The 24,148-nt window shown below is 43.0% G+C and overlaps 1 protein-coding gene across 4 annotated transcripts in view; it reads left to right on the top strand.

Moving 5' to 3' along the window:
• Positions 1-8,381: 8,381 nt before the first annotated feature.
• The window catches only part of AOAH (acyloxyacyl hydrolase), a 114,285-nt gene continuing 98,518 nt past the window's right edge, over positions 8,382-24,148 (top strand). For 2 of the 4 annotated variants that reach the window (XM_039526636.1, XM_039526633.1), the window contains exons 1-2: positions 8,826-9,011; positions 9,465-9,616. In XM_039526636.1, coding sequence (XP_039382570.1) covers positions 9,466-9,616 — 151 coding nt within the window. In that variant the 5' untranslated portion in view covers positions 8,826-9,011; position 9,465. Of the gene's footprint in view, positions 8,754-8,825; positions 9,012-9,464; positions 9,617-24,148 lie in introns of those variants that run through there. The other 2 variants (XM_039526634.1, XM_039526635.1) reach the window with 2 other exon arrangements.

Here is a 24,148-nt window from a genome sequence, read left to right as displayed (position 1 = left end):
TTATCGTCCACCTCTTCCACAGTCAGCTGCTGAGAAATCGGGCTACTTTTCAATGGTGCTGCGAGCACTGGTGGACCATGGGGGACGTTTTAACAACATCAACGTCGGGTGGCCGGACAAGGTTCATGACGCGCGTGTTTTCAGGAAATCTCGTCTGTTTAGACGCCTGCAGGAAGGTAGTTTCTTCCCGACCACAAAATAACTCTTGGGGATGTGCAGATGCCTCTAGTGATCCTCGGGGCTCCAGCCTACCCGCTAATGCCCTGGCTCATGAAGCTCTGTGCAGGCGCCTTGCACAGCGACAAGGAACTCTTCAAGTACCAGCGAGCAGCGAGCAGCGTGACCTGTGACTGTTCAGTTTCTTTACAGAGAAGCTGAACCTGCCCCTGTTTCTTTACCAAGTTACTGTTGACTAGCATCTGCAGTTACATACCCCGTCCACCCCGCTTCCCCCACTTCCAACACACGTTTAAAAATAAAACAGATGGTCCACTGTGACTTTACAAAGGTTTCTTTATTGATGACTTTGTGTTAAAGGGTTGAAACTGGCACGCAGACTGTGCTGGGTAGGGTGTGCGGTGATGTAAAGACCGCCTCTAAACTCGAGGAATGACAGGCTCCTGCTCCCAGAGCGGTCCGCAGTGCCGAACTGGTTGTTTCAACGGAGCCTGCCATCCCTCCTTTTTGGGACTCTGTGTGCGGGGGCTATGTGGCCTTGCGGCGGGGGAGGACGGATACAGATTCCTCTGCTGCGTGGCTCTGTGGTCCAGGACAGGGACCGTTGCATGAAATCTGTAACCCCCCTCCCCCGCTACAAAGTCACGTAGCCTCCCCACCCACACAGAACCTGCAAACCACCTCCCATACCGACCAGGGTGCCTACTGACTGCACTGTGTGTGTGACCTGCTGCTGATCCTGCCCCCGTCTCTGAACCCTGCTAAAGGTGACTGTCCTATGCAATACCCTACCCCCTTCCCCACCCACCCCTTCAAACGCAGCGTTGTGTAAAAAAGCATGAGGGAAACAGTAATTAACAGCAAAGTATTTTAAATAATTAACCAGACAGTCAGGGGATGAAACTGGGATTGGGGCTATGGTGAGTCAGGAAGGGAAGGAATTCTCAAAAATTAGGGTATGAGAGCTTTTGGGTTCTTGAGCACTCTGCTGGGGTGCAGTGACAGTTTTCACGGCCCCTGGCGCCACTCCTTCTGGTTACTTTGGGTGACGGGAGGTATGGGACTTTGTGGCGGGGGAGGGCGGTTGCAGATACACTGAGGGGGGGCTCTGTCCTCCTGGCTGCGGTCCTGCAGAACATCCACAAGGCACCGGAGCGTGTCCGTTTGCTCCCTCATTAGTCCAAGCAGCGTTTGAGTCGCCTGCTTGTCTTCCTCACGCCACCTCTCCTCCCGTTCGCTGTGTGAGCGCTGCTGCTGAGAGAGGGTCTCCCTCCACTGGCTCTGCTGGTCCGCCTCGGCTCGGGAGCACCCCATAACTTCAGCGATCATCTCGTCCCGTGTCTTTCTCTTTCGCCGCCTAATCTTTGCCAGCCTCTGTGAGGGGGATGCTGTGGCAGGTCTGGAGACAGTCGAAGCTGTGTGATGGGAAAGAGGGAGTGAATTCCTTGCAGAGATACATTTCTGCGAACAATGAACACAGTCTAGTCTGTGTCTGTGAACAACACCATGCACAGCACCTATCTCGTCTGCACTCCTGCAGCAGGCAATCCGGAAAGCATAAACTCTGCCCCTGTTCTACTCCATCGCAGTGTCCCCCGACCCTTGCACTTCTGGGTTGAGATCCCAGTGCCTGATGGTGCAAATTTCATTGTCGCGGGTGGTTCTGGGTAAATGTAGTCAGTCATTCCTTCCTCCGGGAAAGCAATGCCAGACAATCATTTCGAGCCCATTTTCCCTGGATTGCCCTGGCATACGCCATAGCGTGGCAACCATGGAGCCTGTTTTGCCTTTTGTCACTGTCACCGTATGTGTACAAGATGCCGCGGACAGAGGCGATTCAGCAGCGCTACACAGCAGCATTCATTTGCTTTTGCATGACAGCAGAGATGGTTATCAGCCATACTGCACCATCAACCACGCCAATGTAAATTGGCAAGGTGATGACGGGTAGCTGTCCTATTGCACTACACCTTCTGCTGCTGTCATAAGTGCCCCTGGCTGAGATCGGCCGGGGGCGCAAAAGACAAAACTGGGAATGACTCCCCGAGTCAATCCCTCCTTTATGGTATCTAAAAATAGAAACAGTCCCGCCTAGAATATGGGGCAACTGTACTAGGGTTTTAGTGTATCAGAGAACTACAGAGCACAGCCGCTCTGTGTCAGATCCCACAGGAATGATGAGCTGCGTGCCATTCACAGGGGGTGCCCCTGCAACAACCCTACCTGTTGCTTCCCTCCTCCTCCAGCCTTCCTGGGCTACCTTTGTAGTGTCCCCCCATTTGTATGCTGAAGTAATAAGGAATGCAGGAATAAGAAACAGTGACTTGTTAGGGAAATGAAATGAGGGTAAGGCAGCCTCCAGCTGCTATGATAGTCCAGGCATTACAGAATCTTTTCTTTACACATGAAGGGCGGGGGCTGATGGAGCTCAGCCCCCTGTTGCTATGATGAAGATGGTTAGCAGGCCGTCTACTTATGGGCTGATGACGAGGACAGGTACCAGTCGTATTGCACTACACCATCTACAGCAGGGCTGATGATGATGACGACGGATATCAGTCATACTGCACCATCAGCCACCCATGAGGCGGGGGGCGGGGGGAGAGGATGTTACAGTACAGTGCCGCAGCATCGCGTCTACCAGCAGCATTCAGTACACATAGGGTGACATTTACAAGAGTCAAGAGACGATTTCTTTCCCTTTTCCTTCTGGGGGTGGGGGGTGGCTGTACATTGACGAGCTATGCCCTGAACCACCGCGGACCCTGTGTTTGACCCTAGAAGCATTTGGAGCTCAGCCAAGAATGCAAATGATTTTCGGACACAGCGGGAACTGTGGGATAGCTTGCGTCCTCAGCCCCCTCCCTCCTTCCCTCCATGAGCATCCATTTGATTCTTTGGCTTCCCGTTACGCTTGTCACGCAGCAGCGTGCTGACTCTCTGCTACGCCGTCTGTCCGGAGATTTTTTTAAAATACTTTGGACCGGGCGTAACATTACGGTAATTTTCCTAATTAGATGCAGGAGTCGCCGAGCGAGATCGCCCTGAGGAGGGTCACTGAAGGAGATAGAGAGCACATGCTGCGTGAAAGCCAGCACAAACCAGGGCCCTATGCAGCCGTGCTCGGGGAGGCAATGCTCCCTGAGTACCTCATGAAAGCCTGGCACAGAAAGGTGTGCTACCACAGAGCACCCAATAAGGCAGCTCTCCCCAGGAACCTCCTGCGGAGGCTTTTCGATTACCTCTAGGAGAGCTTCGTGGAGATCTCCCAGGAGGATTTCTGATTTATCCCCATATATATAGAGACCTCCTTTTCACATACTTCAGATTCCTGTTATATTAAGAATAAAAGTTTACATGTTTAAAGCACTTACCGAGTGATCCTTCCCCTGATTCAGGGTCCGGGTTAACGGCCGGGGAGGGTTGGTAGGGGCTCTCCGTGAGGGTGATGAAGAGATCCTGGCTGTCAGGGAAAACAACGTTGTAAGCGCTGTCGCCTGCCTCATCCTCCACAAACCCTTCCTCATCTTCCCCGTCCGCGAACATCGCCGAGGAACTGGCCGTCGACACTGTCCCATCGTCAGAGTCCATGGTCACTGGTGGGGCAGTGGTGGCAGGCTCCGGAGCGTCCGTTTGCCGCTTTGATTTTTTGGTAGCCTTGTCTGGGGTCCTTGATTTTCACGCGGCGCTGCGTTGCATCCCGGCTGTATCCTCTGTCTCTCATGGCTTTGGAGACCTTCTCGTAGGTCTTTGCATTCCGTTTTTTGGAGCGCAGCTCCGAAAGCACAGACTCATCGCCCCACACACCGATCAGATCCAAGAGTTCCCGGTCAGTCTATGCTGGGGCCCTCTTTCTATTCAGAGATTACATGAACTCCTCTGCTGGAGAGCTCTGCATTGCTGCCGGTGCTGCTGAGCTCGCCCCGATGTCCAACCACGAAATGAGATTCTAACTGTCCAGACAGGAAAAGGAATTCAAATTTTCCCGGGACTTTTCCTGTGTGGCTGGTCAGAGCATCCAAGCTCAGACTGCTGTCCAGAGCGTCAACAGAGTGGTGCAGTGTGGGATAGCTCCCGGAGCTACTAAGTTCGAGTCTGTAGTGTAGATAGGGCACAGTGCTTTTGCCCCCTGTCATCTGACCCTCCTTATGGTAGGTGTGGGGAGCTGATGTAAAGAGCTTTGCAAAGGAAACCATTTGTAGTGTACGACAACAAGCTTTGAGTCCTACACACCCAGGAACTGTGCTGCATGTTCTTGAGTGCCAGCAACTGCCACCTTATCGAGTCACTTTTGTCATATATACAGATATTAGAGCGCTCTTATAACAGCAGGGTGACACAACATGGTGATAAAAATGTTTGAGTCCTGTCTACACTGCAGTTCCCGTTGTTGTTATCACTGGTGGAGCTGCAATGGTGCTGAATTACAAGTCCTAAATTTTCCAGTGCAGTTGCAGCCTAGAAAGTAGAAGAGCTGGTATTTCAGAGACAGGACATGTTCAGTATCAGCATCCACTGCTTTCTCTGTGTCAATGGCAGGTTAGATTATCCAAGGGACTTTAAACTGTTTTTGCTGCAATATGTCTAACACTGTGTTTCTCAAACTGTGCATCGGGGCCCCAAAGTGGGCTGCAACCCCATTTTAATGGGGTCGCCAGGGCCAGCATTAGATTTGCTGGGGCCTGGGGCTGAAGCCGAAGGGCTTCAGCCTGGGGCAGCAGGGCTCAGGCTCCACCCTTGTCCTGATCACTGCCCAATTTTTGTTGTCAGAAGGGGGTCATGGTGCAATGAAGTTTGAGAACCACTGGAAGCCCTAGTCCTAGGAGGTCCTTAGTGTCTCTTTCAAGGTGGTGCATGGGCACTGACCTCCTAGTGATTGAAATGGGAGTTGAAGAAGCTCAGTGTAACAGTAGCATCTATTACGCTCAGAATTGCACAGGGTCAGGCATTTAGTTAGGGATTACACTGCAGTGAAGGCATATCCTAAAAGGCCCCCATTACGGTAGTATCTGAGCCCCTCACAACCGTTTACTGTATTTACCTCACAATAATCCCTGTGAAGTAGAGAGTACTATTATCCCCATTTCACAGGTGGGGCACTGGGACAGAGAGAGACTAACAGCCAGTTTTTCAAAAGTATTTAGGGCCTACGGATGCAGATAGATATCTGTTGGGATTTTCAAATGTGCCTAAGCGGGTTCAATTATGTTACCTGGCTGGCAGTGGTTGCCTCTTAAGTCAAGGACTTGTACGTTGCAGCTGTTGAGAAATGACCCTGTATCACTACTGTTGCTGATTCCCAATTAACATTCATCTGGGAATTGCCAGTTCTCAGGCACTCATTGTACCATCCTTACATGCGTAGTCCCAGTGAAATTAATGAGGCAGATTAAGTTAATGCTCAACGAGTGCAGGGGCAGAGAGGAGATGCAGAAACATAGAAAACATGTGTGGGGTCAGGCATCCTTCAAATCTGGAGAATAGAGATGTAAAGTCCCAACTAGCTGTTAAGGCAACAAAATTCACCTCCTGCTTAGGGCAAGACTAATGCCACACACATGCTTAATTTCCCCAGCCTCCTTCTGATGCATATACCTCTGATGGGAAATCATAGTTGGCTCAATGCAGGTGTGTGGGAGGGGGATGAAGGTGCAGGGAACACTTTCCTCTATCCTCTAATGCACCCGTGCAAGTATCAAGCAATATTTGGCTGCAGGGTGCTGGGAAGAACAGGAGATTAAGACCAGATAACAAAAATGTCTCTAGGCAGTAGGCCTTCTCCTAGCATTCTGTAGGAGGCAGAATTTTGCCTGTTGTAGTTTTTTGTTTTATTTATTATTTATTTGTTGTTGAGGCAGCATAGAGAGGTCTTTAGTCAGGAATGGGTTTGAGGCCCTTAGTCTGGAAGAAATTTCAAGGCTTTTTTCCTCATTAAGCTTATTCACATTCTTATCAAGAAGTTTGCAATATTATCTGTTCCCTCTTTGTTGTACTAAAGTGAATATATAGATCATAAAGACCAGTAAATTGATAATGTCCAAGTGCCTTAAGTACCTGCTATTAACATTTTTACCTTCAAAATACCTTTGGCAAAAGGAAAGAGTGAGCAGCTGTGTTAAATTGACCATGTAAATCCTGTATTTGCCTAGTCAGACTGCATTTTAAGAGGGTTTTTTTTTATTAGTTTAATAGCTTTGAAAATACATAAAATGTAGAGAAAAACCACTCAGATCTTTGTTACACAGACCTCTGGGTTACTGCACCAGTATTTCTAACACCACATATGTGTAACAAATAACATAACTGATAAACAACTACAACAACACTGCAAATAACCAATAAAAGCAGAGAACTATATTCTTTCCTGACTTACATCCTCAGCAGCAGCTGAGTATCTGGCCAATGTACGTAAATATTTTCTACGTGGCAGTGACGTTATTTAGATTTGTATTTTGCTGCAGATATAAAATGGAACCAGTTCAAAAGATCTAGGTGCTAGGAAGATTTTCCAGCGTGAATATGAGAACTCTGGCTTTTGAAGCAGCCTCTTATGAGCCAGTATCCATGGTTTTAAAGGACTTCATAGTGTTATTGGGAACCAACTAATGTGTGTGTTAAAAGAGGTTTAATAGGGGATTAAGGGAGATGCAGACACTGTAGCATAATGTCTTTTTATAGTGAGTTTTTATTGAGATAGGAAAAAAATCCCTGCAGATTACCTTAGGACTGGCATATTGAAAAGGTAATTTACACTAACATATTTGCTTGTCTCCCATTCACTATGAAGATTGCCAGCTTCAAGAGGAACAATAAGTAGACACAGGCTTGAGAAATTCAAGTACTAATTATTACATTTATTTTGTTTTTAATGTTCATTAAGGGCAGTGTACTGAGTAGTGCTGAGTTCTGGTTTAAAGGATGAAATTACATACACTGTGAGGTGCATCCATTTCAAATTTTTGAATAAATCTTTTTGCAGCCATTGCATCAGAATTTGAACATGTCTTTTTTTCTTTAAAATGAAGACACACTTTCAGTTCTTGAACCCTCTTTGATAAATATTTGTCTAGCTTTTATACTAACAAGGTTCCTTATGGGAAGAAAGACATCACTATTTGTGACTATTTGTTTATATTAAGGTAGCACTTAGAGACCCCAGCTAGAGCTTAAAGTGCGCCAGGTCAAAATGGGTTGCATGCCCAGGAAATACAATTTCTAGGAGACAAACTGGGTTGCTGAGGAGTGTATAGTTTTCCTACTACCCTCTCACTGGTTGCTTTCCCCACTTGCCTGCCTCCGAGGGTAGAGCAGCCATTCAGGCCTGCTGCAGGAATCCATCAGCAACCTCTCCCCCACCCCGCAGCAATCCAACACCATTCTCACAGGAGGGAAGAGGGATGAAGGAGCTGAAAGAGCCCAGCAGCTCAGACTGGCTCCATTCCCTTCCCGCCTTGCCCCAGCAACACTTGGCTGGGGAAAGAAGAGGGGGGACCCCATTGCAGCCTGCTCCTGCCTGGGAGAGGGGGTGAAGAACTCCAGGAGCTACAGGACAAGGAGAGGGGAGGCTGGGCAGGGGGTACAGAACAGATGTGGGAGTAGAACTGATGTGAGGACAGGGGGGACAGGACTGATTTGGTGTTGGGGCAGAATTAATTGCCAGGCGGGGAGCGGGGGGCAGGCAGATGTGAAGGTGATGTGACTCCCACCCATTTTTTTTTCAGACCACTTTAAGCACCTGAGATTGGAGCCCTCTTGTACCATACAAACACACAGCAAGAGGATGGCTAAGCCCTAAGAGTTTATAAGCCAAAGAAAAAAAAAGACAGACAAAAAGTAGGAGAAATGGAATATGAATAGCCCCATTTTATAGATGGGGAACTGAAGCACAGAGAGAACAAGCAACTCCAGTGGCAGACCCAGATAATGAACCCTGAGGCCTAATCCAGTGTTTTACCCAGAGGACCATCCTTCCTCCCACTCCCACAGCTTCTGTAGTTAAAATATTTGGGCTCGTTCCATCTCTGCCGTTACGTTATTTTAAGTTATCATTTCACTATTCATTTCTGCTGCAGGCAGAGATGGACTTTACTTCAATTTTTGTTTCAAACTTTATTTGAAAAACAGGCAGCAAACCTTCAGTTGCTTAGATGGTCCAAGCAGGAAATGTATCTGGCTTTTTAACCCTCAGATGCTGGTGAGGGATGTAAACAAACTTTGAAAACGCTGATGAGAATAGAGATGTCCGAGTCTGCTTTGAATCAATCCGCTCCCTGCATCCCCTTTGTTCCCATTATGTTGGCAACTTGGCTTGGCTTCTTTCCTTTCCTCATGATTAGACTTCAGCTGACTGACACAAGTAAAACACCAGTCTGGGAACCCTACAGCCTGATTGCCACCCCCCACAAGGGTCAAGCCGCGCTCGTTAAGAAAAAGGGAAGAAGAAAACAGAAAACTGAGCTGTTTGCTGGGAGTGAGTCACCAATGCTGAGGGTATTTTCTTCTATTATTAATGTTCATTATTTCTATCTGAAAGTGGAAGGCCCAGCCTGAGATATTACTGGAAGAGTTTGGGTTAGGTAATATTTTTTTTCTGGGGTGTTTTCTTTTGTGTTTTGTTTTTGTCACGCTAGCTGTGTCGGGGAGTGTCTTGCTTTATTAATGCCGAGCAGCTCCAGCACTTGCTGTGGTTTTATGATCAGTTAGTCATCTGCTGCTGCTGCTGCGCTTGCTACAAGTGGCTGAAGAGCCCAGAGCCAGAGCAGTGCATACGGGCCCCCTTCTGTTCCAAGGCCAGCAGGGAAGGAAAAGGCGGGAAAGAGAAAGGGATAATACAGGTGTGTGGTGGGGGGGAGGGGGATACAGTCCTACTGGTTTTCCCTAAGTGCCTGGTGAGAGGGGAGATGTTGTATGAGTGCTTTTGGGGGAGGGGAGACTCTCTAGTTATGTATGAGGGGGAAGAGACCCCTGAATACTAGTGAGAGGCTGTGCAACTGTCCTTGAATATTAGTGATTGGGGTTTGGAGGAAGAGACCCTCCCTGAGTACCAGTGAGGTGTGTGAGGTGGGGCGGGAGGGGTATGTGTGTGTGAGATTCTTCCTGAGCACCAAAAGAGCAGGTGGGGGTGAAAGAGGTGCTCCCTGTGTAGCAGGGAGAGTGTGTGAGTTTCTCTCTGTCCCCCAGATTATGAATGAGAAGCAGGTGTGCGACTCTCTCCCTGAGTATTAGGGGTATGTGTGTCCCTGAGTACTCTTCCTGTATTACAGTTCTTTCTTTCTTCCTTTCTCTAGGATGAGGGGGTCCTGGCAGGTGTTTCCCCCTCTAGTCTTCTCCCTGCTCCTTCTCATGCTTCCTCTGAAGGACATCTCAACCTCACCTCTCTCTGGTAGAGCCCAATCAACTCTGGTCTCTGGTGGGAGTGACAATGGACACACCTGTCTTGGTATGTATTCAGGTTTTGTTTGCTTGCTTTGTTCATCCATTTGTTATTACACTGGTAAACAGAGGCTAGCTGTGCACATAATAAATCATCCTTTATCTGTTTCAACAGCTGCCGCTGCTGCAAAACACCAGTAATCTTAGCCCAAATAATAACTGCTTTAAGACTCTCAAAGCTAACATGGGGTTTGGAGCTGCTGTTTGATAGAATTTTGGAGCTGCTGTTTGATAGAATTCATACCCTTGGTCTGCAGGAAATATTAGTGATACTGGTTTTCACACTTGGTAGCTAAAGAACTGAAAACAGGATGTGATTGTTTAATATTTATGTGGCTGTTTTGAATGTATGTTACTCTGTTTCATTTTATTGTACAGATGAGCATCCCTTCCCCTCCCACAAGACACCCTCAAAAAACAGAAGTTTCATCTCAGTTGGTTTTGCCTGGCAAAATCTTCTTAAGAAATACATCTAGGTTTGGGACACCGAACTTTGTGAGCGCTTCTTTGGGTTTGACAATACAGTATGTTCCCAGTGTTCAGGGTGAAATTCATCTGATGTGAAGGGCCTGTACAAGGCTTTTTGCATCACTTAAGCATTTGCCTGCTTTGGAGGATGTGTCTGCTCTGGTCTGAAAGGCCAGCACAGGGGGAAGCATTGAGAACTGCTAGGGAGGAAGCCTTGAGATACATGGATTCAGTGGTGCTAACTACCCACACAAGTGGCATGGAGGTTTGCAGCTCCTCTTCCAACTTGCATGCTGAACTAGTAGCCATGGAGGTTGAGATGTGGTTTAAATGTACACACCCAGGATCCATGCACTTAACCAAATATGAGCTGATTTGGGCTTTATGAGGGTGGAGTGATGTTCACCCCTCTGAGTTTTGACAAACACGCGCACTAGCAAACATGTCCATGGTGATCTCCACCACATGGACTTGGTCAATTTATTCCCAAGATGTAGCGAATCTCATAAAAGTACTAATGTCAGAGTCAGCTTGGAGCATTTCTGGCATCTGTGGTTAAAATGCAGTAGGCTGGACAATCAACCAAGGTGAGGAGTGCAGCTTTTATTTATTTATTTATTTGTTTATTTTTAATTGACATATATTTACAAAACAAACATCAATCTGCTTTATGACCAAACAGATTTTGTTCGACTCCTTTTTGTCCCTCTCTAGATAATTCAGTTTTCACTGAATTAGTTCCCACAGGATTCACATATCAGTTTTCACTCTGTTTATACAAGTTTTTTTATGTTTCTGTGTGTACAAGGAAAAATCCTTTATTTGAGTCTAAAATTACTTTTATGATTAGGAAAGGGAGAATAAATGTAGGCTTTGTAAAACAAAGCTTTTTTAAAATGTAAGATGAGTAGAAAACTTTTCCATGAATTAAAAATGTCTAATAGAAACATTTGTTTTCCAACAAATAAATGTTACCCAGCAGTGTCTGCAACCCACTCACTGAAGCATGGGGAACCTGAAAGTGAAACAAACTGTAATCAAAGCAAAATGGAATTAATTGTTATTTATTGTCCAAGGAGACAGCAGTGAAAATGGTAAACAAACAATACAAACAGTGAAAAGTAAATTGTATTTTTTTAATTCCTTCAGTTTTAATAATTGAAGTTGTTAACACAGGTAAGGGATTTAGTTTGCTTACAATGTGATTTTTTTTAAAGTTTGTGTCCCTTTAATTTTTGCACAAGGCCATTATCTATCTTATCTATCTTTGAATACCATGCCCTCACCTGAATCCTAGCTGGCTGCTTAAGGCACTGAAATACAAGGTAGGTAAATTCTTCCCTCATCCAATCCCCAACATCATTGACCCTCCATTTAATATCTCTTCCCTCTTGGAAGAGACCCTCAAAACTCTGACCCTACACTTTGTGTATAGAGGGATAAAATCCAGAGCACTCTTCTTGATGTAGAGAAAATCATTAATTGTGCTGAAACCATCTATGTGATGCCAGAATTTGACTCATGACCAAACGAGATTGTCATGCCTCTGAAAACTCTGCGAGCTAAATTGGTGCTGTTCAGATAATTAAAAATGCATGCGCAGAGGACCAGCAAGAGAGGCTTTGTAATTTCGTACACGCACAATGATTCATTATCTCAGAGTGCAGTGCCTGTGGTTTAACTTCTTATTACCCGCTTTCTGTATTAATTTTGAAAAGAATGACAAGCATTTGTGTTTCTTCCCTTTAATCAACAAAACTCTGAGGATCAGATTTTTTACACTTACACTGGTGTAAAGCAGGAGTAACTTCACAGAAGTGCCTGGAGTTAAACTAGTGTGAGAGAAGATTCAGTCCCTAAGTCAATAAAACTAATCTTCTTAAAAGCAAGGGAAAATAGGATTTTTTTTCTTTTTGAAGGGAAGTGTGGCCATCATTTCTGTCTCCTCTTCAACAGCTGCCTCAAGCCACAGACTTATTAACTGCATTCTTTGTTCTGGACAGAAGTGAGAGAGATTGAAGAATCATCCAGGACTCTCCTTTTCATATGTGTCATATGCTGATATAAGATGAAGCAGTATTTTTAACAGGAAATGGCAAACTCTCTAGTGAAAATGCCCACTATAAAATATATAGGGAGATTTTCTTTCAGGAGCAGACTTTCAGGCAGGTTAGGTGTCCAACTGGTAGCTAACTTTCAAAGACCGTTACATCCTTTGCATAAATGAATTGGGCAACTGCTCATGTGAATGGACAGTTCAGTGCACCTGTGTATGCAATTTGCCTGAGTTACATGTATAATCATGGTAATAACTAGAGTTGGTTGGCAAATGAGCTTTGTGAAAAATTTAGTGGAAACTGGGGAAAAAATAATTGTTGAAATTTTCCACTAAACAGTTTGATTTTTCAGTGAAACTGAAAATCAAAATATTTTGTTTCAGGAATGCTGCTATGGTACCCCATGGGAGTTGTAATTCAGATGTTTTATGTGTCTGGTCTGCTCTGTAGTCCAGGCTCTGAGGTCAGACTGTATCTCCCATGATGCACTGTACTCTCCCCTCATGGTGAGGGGATGTGGTTGCATCATGGGACTCCTTGGCCACAGTGCATCATGGGAGATGTAGTTTGCCTCAGAAGCCCATGGAGGCGGTCAGAGGTAGAGGAAACCAAGATGCAACTCCCATGAGGAACCAAGACAGGATATTGAAATCAATATTTTGAGTTTTGGTCATAATATTTGTTTTCAAATATCTGTTTTTTCAATAAAAAATCAAAATGTTCTGCAGTGTGCAGGCATTTTTCTCAAAACAATGAGAAAACTGAATTTTGAAAACTGAATTTTCCATCAACAATGTCTACCATCACATTCTCTCTCTCTCTCCTCATTTCTTCATTTGCATCTCTGTTGTGTATTTTTACATTGCTAGTGATTTTTAAAATAAGCTTCTGTTCTCTCCTCAGTTGCCAGCGAGTGCTGTAGGGGATCTGTGCAAATGATCAGTGGAGTCTCTCATAATGATGTGACTGTGTGTTGCAGTTGCAGGGCACTTCTTGCTAATTGCACATTTTATTTTTTTTAAAACTTCAGACTGCACAGCCCCCTTTGCAGCTCCACTTTGGCTGCCCTTTGGAATGAGGCTATTAGTCAGAAAGAGCACAATATGTTTGAGCAGCAGCTCATTTAATCTTCTCTAGCTGACTGATATTGCATGGGTCAGCAGCCACACAGGCCAATTTCAGCTTTACCAGGGCCAGTGTAATTCTCCTTCATTCTTCTCATCAACTTCCCTGGACCACCTCTCACATTCCTCTGTGAGAACCTAACTTCAGGGGTGCGAGGGCATGCAGTAGGCACCATATTAAAAGCATGTATATTTTTAATAATAACAACTTCAGAAAAGCAGGGGAAAAACCTAACCCATAATTCCAGGCTCTCCTGTGTTATAAAGTGTTAATTTGCAGCCCTGATAGTTTGTATGATATCCAACTTTTAAAACTGTCTAGCTGTGCTTTTTATGGCATGGATGCAGGACTGAATAATTTACTGTAGAGTATGCAGTGTAATTGTAGCCGTGTCGGTCCCAGCATATTAAAGAGATTACCTCACCCACCCTGCCTCTTACTGTTGGGTAATAAATTCCAAATCTCAGATCAATGTTGTTTGCAGTTCCTGATAATTTAATACAGTGGCGCATACCTAACACAGTGAGAGGCTTTTAATAATAATGCTGAAACAAAATGGCTGTGTAGATATTGTCTAGGGAAGCAGTGTGCTATAAAAGATAATGTATAGACCAATGAGTGCTGTAAAATGCCATACTTTGGCATCAGTGTAAAACCACAATTCATTTTAGGCTGACAGTCTAGGCTAGATTCTGATCTCATCTCACGTAAAGCAGTGTAAATGTAGAGTGAAGCCATTCACTTCATTGAAGTTACTCTTGATTTTCACAGATGAAAGTGAGCAGGATTTGGCCCATGCTCAGTAGTAAATGTCAAGTGTTTGCTATATTATTATTTTTTCCTTTGGTTGAGATGTGTATATATGAATCCCAGGCATAGATAGCTCTGTGGTAGTATCCCATGCCAACAGTTGAATAGATATTTTCATTCTAAGCCTCTATTTTCAGAGAAATTTCAAGAAATATAAGGTAACATTTTCAAAAGCACCTAAGTCTCATTTTAAAAAGTGGCTTAGGCACTTAGGAATCTCATTGAAAGACAGTGGCCATAAAGCATACATATAACAATGAGTGCTGTGAAGATGGTATGTAGCATACTTACACGCATTATGGTGCTTTTGAACATTTTACCCATCACCCTTTGGGTTGAAATTCCTTGTACTTGTTCTTAGCCCAAAGGTAAGCTTTTTTTCCCCTTGCACCTTTAGTAACATTCTTTTTTGGCACATTTGAATGATATGATTATTAAAAGTTGTTTATGATTCCCATAATAGCTGTAACTCAGCCACCAAATGCTTATATATATTTTTTCTCCTTATAGGGTTATTGAAAGTATTGCACATACTCAATGAACACCTTTCAGTGGTTTGGAGAGTCCTACATTTTAATCTCTTTACTTTTGTGCATATAAAATGTTAAGATTGTAAGCTCTTTGGGGAAAGGACCATCTTTTTGGTATGTGTTTGTATATATACGGTACCTAGCACAACTGGGGCTTCTAAGTGTTACTTCATTAATAACTACTGTGGTCATTTTTTTGCATTAGACTGAGGACAAGCTGCAAGTAAAGATGTGATTAAACCATTCTGACCCCAGTTCAGACTTCAGTGGGGTTTAAGCACATGTTAAAGTTAAGCATGTGCTTAAGCACGTTTCTGAAGAGGGAAGCTTTCCTGAATTGGGGTGTCAGAGAAAAGAGGAATAGAGAACATCACTTCTTAGATTATACACACACACACATTTTTATGTTAAACAATATCAAAGAGGTAAATCCATTGGAAATGATTGTGTTATATTTTGCTAAATGATTATCTTTCAGATATACCTTGTGTAGCACCAGACATCTATTTTGCCAATGTGGATAGGTACCACTGACCTCTACTGGGTGGAGTCAGAACTTTCCACATCTATACCATGGTCCCTGTATGGTGTCTAGAGGAGAGAATAATAAATAGAGACCTTTGTTGTTTGAGCAGTAGGATCAGAGTTCTATCCCTGCTATTGCATGATGCTCAGAGTGACTGTGGTAAACAAGAAAAGTGACACGTGTGATGTTCCTAGGTGTTTGTCCCATGCCATCTACTGAGATGCAATACACTTAAAATATCAATATATTGATATTAATATTTTAAATATATGGTAATACACTATATTACATTATATAATGCAAATTGACAAATTTGGTGCTATTCTAAATACAATTTGTGTATTGCCACATATGTATTTAACATGCAAAATATGTTGCATAACACAGCAAATGTAGGGGAAAATGTATAGTCTATGCCAACATTTTTTAAAGTGGGTACCTAAAATTACAGTCACATCAGTGACTCTATCCAATGTATTTACATATTATACATATGATATGGAAAACTAAAATCTGAATTTTGTCCTTCAAAACCTCCCAAACTCAGGTCTCTTTTTACTTTTTCTTCAAAAGCCATAGGTCCTCTAGGTAGCCTGGTAGGAGAGGTTTTTGAGATGCAAGGCCCATATAAATCCATTGTACAGTGAGTGATGCAAAGTTGGAGGAATTGTGGGGGAAAATGCACATTTGGCCACATGGAAATTCAGGTGCACTGTCTTCTATAGAATAGCATGCATCTGCATGTGTGCTTATCAGGGAGCATGTATGGGGGAAAAGTGAACAAGCCCTATAGAATAATAATTTATAATTGCCTTCAAGGATTTTATTGCACTTTACGAACACTGAGCCTGTTTACAGACGGCAAAACTGAGGCCTTCGGAACTGGCTTGTCCAAAATCACACAGGAAGTCTCTGACGGAATAGACTCCAAGACCCACAACTCCATGGGCAGATCCTCCACTGGTGTAAACTGTCACATCTCCATTGACTTCACTTTCACCTGAGGATCTATTCAGGTGCCTTAACCATTAGATCACGTTTCCTCTCTCTTTTTTTGGCTTCAAGGATGATTTTAGCCCAATATGTTGAAGCAAGTCAAAATACAACAAATTCTCTGCAGAAGTACAGTTCCAGAAATGTCTCAGAGCCCTCTCTGGCTATACACTCTATGCTGTATTAATCATCCCAAGGGACTCCAACTGAGATAGCCAAGACATTTTTTTATTAACTCTGTTTCCTGATTTTCCTCCATATCCTAAGGCTCCTTTTGTAATAGAGTTTTCTGAAACTTGGACAAGTATTGTATTAACTGTGAAATACAATAGATTAAGGGATATTGACTTAGAACAATGTTGTGCCTGTTGAAGCCATATATTATCAGCCCCAGCTCTTAGCTAATTTACCAATCTATTCAGCTGAAGCAGATAAAAATATGTAAACATATGAGAGGTCAAGACAACCAGACTCCTCGTCCAAATGCAGGTGTATGGAAAGGCAAGGTGATAGGGGCCAGACAACTGCATGAAATGGGAGAAGTGCTCAGACAACTGCATGAAATGGGAGAAGTGCTCAGTGTGCTTCAGAAAATCCTCATTCTTGATATCAGTAGGAAACATTTAAGATATATACAACATTTGGGAATGGATATTCATTTTTATAAGGGTCATTCTTTCACAGACAGAAATCAGGAGGTTTTTCTGTATATTTAGATCTGTTTTTATTTTCCATTGACCTTGAACTCATTTTATGGAGGATGTTCTTTAATAACTAGGATTAGATGCTGTCTTGTGTTGCAAGCAGCAAAAACAATCCTTACCCAAAGCGGAAAGCAGGAAGAATGGACTGCTACAAACTCATGCCCACTGGAGATTGGGGATGCTGCTCCATAGGAGCTCTGCAGGGCTAGACTTAGGATCTTTGGAAGTGAGGGGGAGAAAGCAAGAAATGGAGCCAGCAATTGGTTCTTCTCTGCAAGGTGCTTCGCTCCTGACCCCATCAATTACTGAGCAAAAATCTATCCCTTAGAGAAGAAATAGCCCTTCCCTCTGCAGCTGATTCTGAGCAACTGTGAGAGGAGTCAGCCAATGTTAGCTTGGCTCCTGAAAATTTAGTGCACCTGGATAGAAAATGGTACCTCCACACCTCAGCAGTTTAGCTTTTACAATATTAATCTGGGGTTTTCTGACTCCTTCTGCAATAGCGAATGTCTTATTTAAACACACAATGGAAAGATACAACTTACTAACAAAACTGCTTTATTCCAGCTGCCTGTGCAGCAGAGACTCTCACATACAGTAAGTCTTCCTATTTGGATTTTCTCAGTAGAGTGGGAAGACAATATGTAAATGAAGTAATGAAATCCATACAAGTAGACACATGCAGTGCACACAGCAGTAGTACACACCGTTATACCTTGCACTTCTTCTAGAGGAGGGAGGACTAGGAATGATTACTCATGTTCAAGTGAAAAGGGGAAGGGTGAGTGGAGCTATCCCATTCTCCAAACACTGCTCTATAGTCCACGTTTCAAAAAGATACCGCTGAAGACCAAATATTGTGCCTTTCCACCAAATAGTGTTCATTATTTAGGTACTCTTCTGCACAGACTGCCCCCCTCCCGCACCCTCCCCCCCACAACTCAGCAGTGCTTTAGAGAGAATGCATCCTTGTGCATCCCACTAGCACAAGGGGCAGAGAATAATTTGCAACACCCCTTTAGGGGGTACAACATTCTCTCTGCTGCACAACTGGCTGGTTCCATGGGGCTGGGAAGGCAGAGCCATAGCTCCTTCCACACCCCCTGCCTTTTCAGCGAGTTGCTCCTAGCGGAAACAAATTAGTCACGGCCCTGACGCTCCTCTGAGCACAGGGACTTCCATTCTGGGTAGCTCCTCCATCTACAACACAGCTTGGAGCAAGCCTCCCAGCCCAAGTACAGAGACTTGTGCTAGCTCAGCTCGGGTGAGCTGCGTAACAGGGGAAGCATCGTTATCTGCCTAAAAGGGGAAGATCGTTGTTTCCTCACCACTGTGTCTGTTTGTGAAAGGGCTAGCCACAATCTCGCCCTCAGAGTTTACGCAATGGTGGAAGCAATCTGCCTGGAAAGCCCCTCAGCCTTTCTCTCATTTCATGTCTGAACTGCACTTTTCAGAGGGGCAGTTTGCTTAACTAGGAGTTCAGTAAAGTGGGTAGAGGGGTGAGGAAAAACTCCATTGTCTAGAACCCTAGATCAAAGTAAAGGATGGCAAGCTATTCTCATCCAGTAACATGAAGTTCTGTGGGTTCATGTAGAGTGCCAGAGAATCCATTTAATAAAGTCTTGGATTTACACAAACTTATCTGCAATCAGAAACCTGAAAACTAAAGAGGCAACTCTGTGTGCCTTGACACTTTCACAGCAGCCATAGATATAATTCTAATGATAGTTTCTTTTGTATGTTGCTGCAGAAGTGGATTAAGTTAAACAGTCTGCTCAGATTGCTAGAGGCTGCATGGCCAAGAAATGAATCTCTCTTGCTCTGGTTTTATTATAAGGATATGATTTTTTTCTAGTCTATTGGTAATGTCATTTTATTATTATACACTATTTTCAAATACATGGGGAGAAGTGCTCCTTGCCATGTGAATTTTCATATTACTGCTGCTGAGTAAAATGGTTATGGTTTCCTCTTATCTCCTCATAAATTAATAGCAAATGGGACAAACTATCTCCAAAAGAGACAGGTATTTTATTAATACCAGAGTCTAGTTTCTAATGGCTAGTAGGCATTATAATACCAATGCATTTCTCCTAGAGAAAACATTCTTCAACCTGTCAAGGCATTGAAACCTATTATCAAGTACCATGGAACAGTCAATTTCTCAAATCTTGTTTATAAAGAAAATCCCACACACTATAAAATAAATGCAAGTTTTCAACTTCAATTGAGGAACCAATTTAACTTGCTTCAGATGTGCCTCACATCTATTATTATTAAAAATAAATCAAATATCAATTCGCTGAGTTAAAAAAAGCTATAAACAGATATTTCTAGATCTGAAACTGGGTAACTTGCTTTTCCACTGAGCCCACAGTATTAAAAAGCTTATATGCTCTCTGAAAATATTCTCTGACATCAGCAGAAGTGATTAAAGCGGTGAGATTTCACCAGGTCTTCAAAGGCAGTTGACTTTTCTTTTTTTCCCCCCTCATTTCGTTTTTATCTACCTAATGATTTTCCATTTTTAGCCAACAGAGTACAGACCATAAAAGTCTTATGAAGATTTGCTAATATTTCTGTGTGAGGAGCTGATGATTTGTCTGCTTATTGTGAAGTTTTTTTTTAAAATAAAGGTTGTAGCAAAAGTGAACTCTGCTGATGTTGTAAGTATATGCCTGGAGAAAAATTGATTGTATAAATGGTGTATGATTATGATTATGATATGATCAGTGTGCACTAAGGCACAGTCCCTGCCTTGAATATCTTATAATTTAAAGAGAGAATTCCACCCTAAACTTCCCAAAAATCCACTTGGGGAATATTTATAACTTTACCATGTGTCATTCTCTTCTAGGGCATTGGGAAGGAAAGGATGAATTGTTATGTTGATTTGTTTTCTATCAGTCTTAGTTTTACACTGAAATAAAATCTGTCTGTAATACATCGGAATGCAATCTGAACATGCATCCATCTAACAGTGTAATTAACATTCTTGCATCCATCTTATTGACATGCTGCTGCAGCTGAAATATGAAGTGAATATGATACTTAGTTCAGTTTTTGGATACTATAATACGACTATGAAGACCAGAAAAGAAGTGACATGACAGAGGATGTACATCCTCCCCTTTCTGCTTGACTGCAAACATGCTATGATTACAACATATAATCACATCATCAATGAGAGTATGGTATTACACTGACTGGTTACATTAAATGGCAGCTATATGGATCCCTAACCACAACAGCAAATAATTCCTTCCCGCCTGATAGAGTGCAAGAAGTTGCTTGAGGTAGGAAGAAGAATTCCACAAGGACTGACAGGATCGTAACCATGGCTATGGCTGAAACTTCATCCCCGCTATAAATGGCTACAGTACAGGGCTTTGAAAGAAAAGCAGATGTGCACTTTATTGCTTTGTTAATTGAGAAATGGATGAATATATCGTGAACAGGAGATACAGAGGGAATGCTATCAGGGGCTTAGGTGGCAAAACAGCAGTGAAAATGTTGAGTTCTCTGTTATATAACAAAGACAAATGGAACATTATTTTTCTACCCTGCAGTCTCTGTCACCTTCGGCTGCTCAAAGTGACAGGTTGCTCAGCTTGAGGATGTAGATGTTCAAAATCTAAATGAAAATCTCTGCAAATTTGACTTACATTATTGGTAGGGGGAGAGAACATGTCTTTTCTCTGTGAATGTGACCATGCTTGGAATTTGTCAATAGATCCTCTCACTCCTTGTTTGAACCACTCCATCAGGTTCTCCTTGCCAGGGCATCAATTTGAACATTTTGCCCTGGATTCCAGGCTGTGCTCAGATCTGCCGGAGCCTACATTCGGCTCTTGTCTCTTCTCACATTCTCCCCTCGTGCCTTTTGCTCTGCCAACAGTGTTGACCTTGATGCCCCTAGAGTTTTCTTCTCCTGCTCCCATCTTTGCACTTTTTCCAGGCTGCCATGAATGCAATGCATGACATTCCGAACCCACTTCTCCCAGCCAGTGTCCCGTCTTCATTCAGATCTTCCCTGAAGAGTCACTTCTTCAGTGAGGCCCACACACAACAAAAATGAAAAATAATAACTACTACTATTTAGAAATGTCAAAGCCAACTCCTGCCTCTCGTTTGGCTAGTGCATCTCATCTTTTTACTCCTGTCTCCAAGACAGTAAACTCTTTAGACCAAGGGTTGTGAAAGGAAGGGTAGTCTTGTGGTTAAAGCTAATATTTGTAAGGTGCTCAGACATTACAGTGGTGGGGCTCTAGGTATACAGAATAGAAGTCCCTCCTGGATATGTTCCTAGCAGGGTTTCCATGGTGGGTATAGGGATGTACAGTATGTCTGCTCTGGGCATTGATGTTGGGTCTCTGCTTTTGTTGCTAAGGTCTTTATTATTTGGGATATTTTCTTCGTTATGAATTTATTTTTTTGGTTAAGTGCTAGTTTCTTGAAATGTACTGCTGTCTTTCTTCCTTGGTGTCTGTTTCAATTTATTCTCTGTTTTATGTAAGTATCCATTCTAATCATTAGCATGCCTTCTAAATTACATCTGTTAAGGAGTCCTGTTGAGGGTTTTGTTTAATGAGGTTAAGTATAGTGAAGCAGAGTTTTTTTTATGTCTACCATGAGATGGTGAGCTGCCTGCTATTCCCATTCATGTCCTTGAATTACTTCCTATAAAATATAAGGTTTGCTTTTCTCTATATAGAATTATATTACCTTGTAATAAAAACTCTCAATAAAGAGATTGGGCCTAATAATTTCCAATGGTGGTATATTTTCTCCACCACTTTCGAACTCATAACCTGGTCCATGAAGAATATCGCAGCCTTATGTGGGAAAATAACACCTTGTTTGGTTTATTAGCACATTGTGGTAAGATCATCAATAGAGAATTTAACTGCCCCTTACTAGATATAGGTCTGACCAAAACCCTGCATGTTAATAGCTCTGAGCTTTGGGAAAGCTTGGATCTGTATCAGTATTTGAATTTTGCATCTCTATTTTGTGTTAAACCAAAACCTGAGATCTGAATCTCCTCAGTAGTGGTGGGAGAAAAGAGACAGGACTTAGCTGTATTGAATACAAAGGGAACTCTTTATTTGGGGTGCTGGAAACAAATAGATCTTAAAAAGAACAGGAGTACTTGTGGCACCTTAGAGACTAACAAATTTATTTGAGCATAAACTTTTGTGGGCTACAGCCCACTTCATCGGATGCATAGAATGGAACATATAAGAAGAGTGTGTATATATATATATATATATATATATATAAATATACACACATACAGAGAAGATGCCATACCAGCTCTAAGAGGCTAATTAATTAAGATGACCTGTTATCAGCAGGAAAAAAACTTTTGTAGTGATAATCAACATGGTCAATTACAGACAGTTGACCAAGAGGTGTAAGGCTAGTTATCATAAGGAAATAGATTCAAGTAGTGTAATGACTCAGCCATTCCCAGTCTCTATTCAAGCCAGAGTTAATGGTATCTAATTTGCAAATCAATTCAAGCTCAGCAGTTTCTCGTTGGAGTCTGTTTTTGAAGTCTTTCTGTTGCAAAATTGCCACCTTGAGGTCTGTTACTGAGTGGCCAGAGAGGTTGAAGTGTTCTTCTGGTTTTTGAGTGTTATGATTCCTGATGTCAGATTTGTGTCTGTTTATTCTTTTGTGTAGAGACTGTCCGGTTTGGCCAATGTACAGTGCTGCCCCTTGCACACAAGGAGAATGAAATGTGCTCTGTTGGGATTCAATAGAACCTCTTCCCTCATTCTCTGCCATTCCTCTGGTGCACCAGCCTTGCTCTGCTGTCTGGTTCAGTGGAGGCAAGGCTGTGTTCCCACTTGCTCAGGGCTGGAGCGGCAACGAGCAGTCCCTGTGCTTACCAGAGCTCAGAAAATGACCCATGTATCAGGGCCGGCTCCAGACCCCAGCGTGCCAAGCGCGCGCTTGGGGCGGCATTTTGCCGGCAGGGCGGCAGCCGGCTCCAGCGGACCTTCCGCAGTCATGCCTGCGGGAGGTCCAACGGAGCCGCGGGACCAGCGGACTTCCCGCAGACATGACTGCGACTGCTCCACTGGAGCTGCGGGACCAGCGGACCCTCCGCAGTCATGCATGCGGGAGGTCCGCTGGTCCCGTGGCTCCGGTGCACCTCCCGCAGGCATGACTGCTTGGGGCGGCCAAATTCCTATAACCACATAAAGGGAGCATGGTGAATTTAGGAAATATTTTGGCCTTAGCAAATGTTTATTTTGCTGTCTCAGGGCCTGCTCTTTCAAGTCCTCTGTGTGTAGAACCTCCATTGACTCCTACAGAGATCCTGTGCAGGACTATGCCATATTGTCACGGGAGTGTTTTGTTTGATATGTTATATTTGCGGTTGGTGATATCTAATCTACAGTCATACAGGAGATTTTGGCCTTCAGCTTTTACCTATTTCTGTCCAGGTGCATGCTGTGAAGATGTAACAGTTACGTGACTGTGAATCAACCATGGGCATGTGATTGCCAGCTATGTGCAGAGTGCCAAGATGCTGATTACAATACTGTCTGTTGGAATAGTATTGGATCTGTAGAATATTTTTTTTCCTTCCTCAGTTTGTTTCTTAGGTGCAGGTGGGTTCACACTAGGGACAAGAATCAAACCTAGAAAATTGTTTGTTTGTACGGTGTTTCTCACCAGTGTAGCTACAGCTAGTTAAAAATTTCTAACAAAATATTTTTCTATTGGAAAATACCATTTTGTAGAAAACTTAACTTTCTGCTACAACATGTAGATTTTGACAAAATTTAATTCACATTTTTTTAATAAAAAAGCATTTCTACATTATTAGAATGAAACATTTTAATATTTTATTTCATCGTGGTTTTTATAAATTTATTTTATATGCAGTTATGATATAACATACAAAAATCAACATTTGGAACAAAACATCTTGATTTTATTAGAATGAATTTTGTTTTCAGAAAGTTTTTGTTCCAGGAAATGTATGGTTTTCTTCTGATTCAGAATTAAAACAAATTTTGAAATGTCAGATTTGATGGGAGTCTTGACCAGATCTAAATATGGCTATATAAAATTCAGGTTGTTTTGTGCATTCATCTACCAATTGCATCCAACCTCTGGCTTGATAAGTAGCACTGTTTTATTAAAAGTTAGAAATATAGTGTGGGGGGGGTGGGGTGGGGGAGAGTTCAGAAATATTATCAGCCATGGAACATCTCAAAAAACAATACACCCAATGGTTCATGTCCACTTGGCTATATAGACACTCTATTTTATCTTGTCATATGCATGAGATAGTGATCTCTTTGT

This window comes from Mauremys reevesii, linkage group 2, assembly GCF_016161935.1.
Source record: "Mauremys reevesii isolate NIE-2019 linkage group 2, ASM1616193v1, whole genome shotgun sequence".
NCBI lineage: Eukaryota > Metazoa > Chordata > Testudines > Geoemydidae > Mauremys > Mauremys reevesii.
The sequence above is the reverse complement of the archived record's forward strand: the minus strand, read 5'-3'. Positions and strand labels throughout refer to the sequence as shown.